The sequence below is a fragment of the Perkinsus marinus genome (genome assembly GCF_000006405.1).
Source record: "Perkinsus marinus ATCC 50983 genomic scaffold scf_1104296970724, whole genome shotgun sequence".
Taxonomy (NCBI): domain Eukaryota; phylum Perkinsozoa; order Perkinsida; family Perkinsidae; genus Perkinsus; species Perkinsus marinus.
Window position 1 is genome coordinate 1 of NW_003202355.1, and position 3,210 is coordinate 3,210.

The 3,210-nt window shown below is 49.9% G+C and overlaps 2 protein-coding genes across 2 annotated transcripts; both read left to right on the forward strand.

Moving 5' to 3' along the window:
* Positions 1-55: 55 nt before the first annotated feature.
* Positions 56-769, forward strand: Pmar_PMAR022929 (hypothetical protein; the record flags this gene model as incomplete). The annotated part of the gene is made up of 1 exon (XM_002767414.1): positions 56-769. The coding sequence occupies one exon, from the start codon at positions 56-58 to the stop codon at positions 767-769; it is 714 nt and encodes a 237-aa protein (XP_002767460.1).
* A 513-nt stretch (positions 770-1,282) lies between these two features.
* Positions 1,283-2,168, forward strand: Pmar_PMAR022930 (hypothetical protein; the record flags this gene model as incomplete). Its single annotated transcript, XM_002767415.1, has 1 exon — positions 1,283-2,168. A coding segment is annotated over one exon (886 nt), but the record flags the coding sequence as incomplete, so codon positions are not given.
* Between the last annotated feature and the right edge of the window lie 1,042 nt (positions 2,169-3,210).

A 3,210-nucleotide genomic window follows, 5' to 3' on the forward strand; every position in this document is an offset into this window, starting at 1 on the left:
AGCCGAGCGATTGCATAAGCAGGTTCTAAGTGGTGAATATGCGGTTCAAGTTGCGATGAGTACTTCCAGTACTACATTCTCGGAATGCCTCAAGGAGACTGATGCCTGTAGACGACCAAACTTTGAAGGCCTCAATGCTTCCGAAGCTACTTTTGCTGCCCGTCAAGTCCTCAGGAATATGTCGGTACTGAAGACCGAGGAGCAAAGACGGCAGGATATTATTCGCTGCCAAGAAGAGGAGGCAATCCGCCGCAAGCAGGAGGAGCTAATCGAGAAGGCTGCGGAGGAGCGACGTGCAATTAAAGCCAAACTGGAGAAGGTGAGGCTCGAACAATTGGAGAAGGATGAGTCGCAGGCGCTTGTGCGGCAACGACAAGAAGTTGCTTCAGCTATTGAAGCTCTGAAAGAAGCTCAGAACCGCTGCACTCAACATAAGAAGCAGATTGAGGAGGATATTTTGAATGCATCAATCAGTCTGATGGAGAGTAGAATTAAGTTACCCGTGAAAGCTGTTGAAGATATCCCCAAATCCTCAGCCACGTTCGAGCTCTCCGGTGGATATACTGATCTAGGTGCTGATGGCTTTTCGACTCCTCCACCGAAGTCTACGTCTGGTGGAAGTCTCAGTGGTTGGCTGGGTGACGCTATCAGGACATTTCGTCGCCACCTGAAAGGCCATTCGCCAGAAGCGGTGTATATTGACTTGTGCGAAGATCGCTATGGGAACGGGAGTGATCATAGTTCCCTTGCACTCGGATGCCGAGACTAATCCCATGCTTCTACCATCGAGGGCTTTGTTCGGGAGTTACTCGAGCAGTCTCCTGTCGACCCCGCTCACAAATGTGCTGTGGTGGTGCGTGCTCCTACATCAGGAAGCGGGTATTTCACTAGCAACCTTATCCTTGGGTGCTTTGCCAGTACAATGGTCAAGGAAAATGAGTTGCCGATTCTTTGTCAAAACAACAACGGCGACTCGCAGAACACTGTCGAGCCTGCCGAGGCTCCTGCCATATCAGACGGTAGGAGGGTCTATCACCGGAGTTAATCCATTAACAGACGTAAAATGCGTCTCAGTGGAGCCCCACAATACGGGGAGTGCGAAGCACTCCTCTGACACAACTATCCTGTCCCCCTGGTCTGTGTGACGCTATGAACAAGGCTGAGTACGTCACGATTGAGTACATCAAGCTAGAATCTAAGATGTAAAGTCTTTCTGTCTTTGTCCACGACACTTTATTAATGTATTGGTGTAGGCACGGTTTGTTTCCACCATTTTTTTTCTATGGCTAATCAGCAGAAGACTGTTACCAAGAATCTACTAGATCCTTTACTAGATGGTGAGAACATTGACCAGGCGATCAAAGATCTCATGGTTACCCAGCTGATCGAGGAAAAGATATATTCTATTATGTTGCTGGCCAATGTCGGTGAAGAAACTGTTACACGTATGACTGGTCGCATCCGAGCTGAACAACAACAATTCTTCAAACTACATCTGGTCTCACTGGTTGAGGAGGCCAAGGCCTGGCGTACAGCCAAACGTCGCAGGCAGGAGCAAGAGAAAGAGGCTAATGATCTAGCGTCCTACCGGGACAACCTTCGCCACAGATTTGGCAAGAAGGTCGAGCTTCCCACTAACATTATGCCTCCTACAAGTTTGATCGCTAAGGTCGGGAAGGCTCCTTACGACTACATTCCAGTTCAAGAATTTCTCGGCACATCATCTTCCTCTCCCAACAATACCAAAGTGAAACATCTTGAAGATATCAATACCGGTAAGATGGCAGCGGTCAGGATTGGGAAGGTCAAGAAGATCAACACGTTGGCACAGTGGGTTGAGGGCTTCGCCAAGTGGTGCATGGCATTGCTCATGGTGGAACCTGACAATCAGGTGGTGAATCCTCTCGGTATGCTTTCTTATTTGGTTCGAGTAGTCTCCCTGGCTGAGGAGAAGTCCCCGCGTTCTGCTATTCTCTTCGATCATTCCTACCGGTCGAAACTGACAGCCTTTCATGAAGCAGGGCACAGCATATCTCAAGTTCTGACTAATGTCCTTGCGCCCTCCTTATATGTTGGTGCGCAGCTGGGAACTTTGGAAGACAAAGATCACATTTATGGGAAGGATGTAGGAAGCCATACTGATGAGGTGTGCATCTTCTACGAGCGAGGTAATTGTCGGCGAGGAAATCGGTGCCCCTTCCGTCATCCTAGCCGCCCAAGATCCTTCTTTGATGTGGATGATTCGGGAAAGTCCCGCTCGGGCTATCCTTCCCCAAAGAGGCAACGAAGGAGATCTCCGGTTCGCCAGGAGAGAGGTCCCAAGAGTGGCGTCAACTCATCCAATCACTCAAAAAACTAGCTGGTGGCCGTCCTCTCGATCGAACGGCCCTTCTCTCCATCGATCGATCTTCCATTGAGGTACAGCCCTCTCGAATCTGTGAGTCGAGAGCTCTGTCTGTTCCTTCAATTCCTGAGAACTCTCTCACAAGACTAACTTCCCTTTGCTCTGGGATCGTTGAGTTCGTCAATGCAGCACGAAGTGCTACTGAACGTCTGGCGAATCAGCGACGTAATGATTTCACATGTGGGTCGGGTTTACATGGACCTACCCCTTGGGAAGTTCCCTCTGAATCCACCAGGGTGGAAAGACAGAGAATTCTCGACACCCTGCAGCGCGTGATCAGCCGCAGCGATTTCACGTGTTTCCTGAGCAAGGTCATTAAAGAAGGCTCTCCGGCAAATCTCGAAGCCGAATTTAATGAAAGGCTGAACAAATTGGCAGCAGATGCAAGACACTCCTTATCATCTGACTTCGCCTGTTCAGATTCTGCCCCCTTTCCAGGTTCCCCTATCCGTGCTCACCTGCTTGGTGCCCTCCTCCGAGCTTGTGGTTACTCGAATGAGGGGGATATCCTTGAACACGAGATTGCAGAAGGGTTTGCATTAGGTCACCACGTTCCCGTTCCCCCCTCGGCGCTGTGGCCAAAGGCCAAAAAGCACACTCCGATTGATTGTCGTCGTGGCTTTGAAAATTACAAATCGGCCAAGGCGCATCCTGAGAAGCTCTCAACGATCCTCAACAATGAGGTAGCAATGGGTCGAATGGAGATCCTTGAGCCAACTGTAGCGGCAACCGCTGTGATTACCCCAGTAGCTCTTACTCCCAAGGGGGACTGTCCAAAGGACACATCACTGCAAAAACCAGAACAT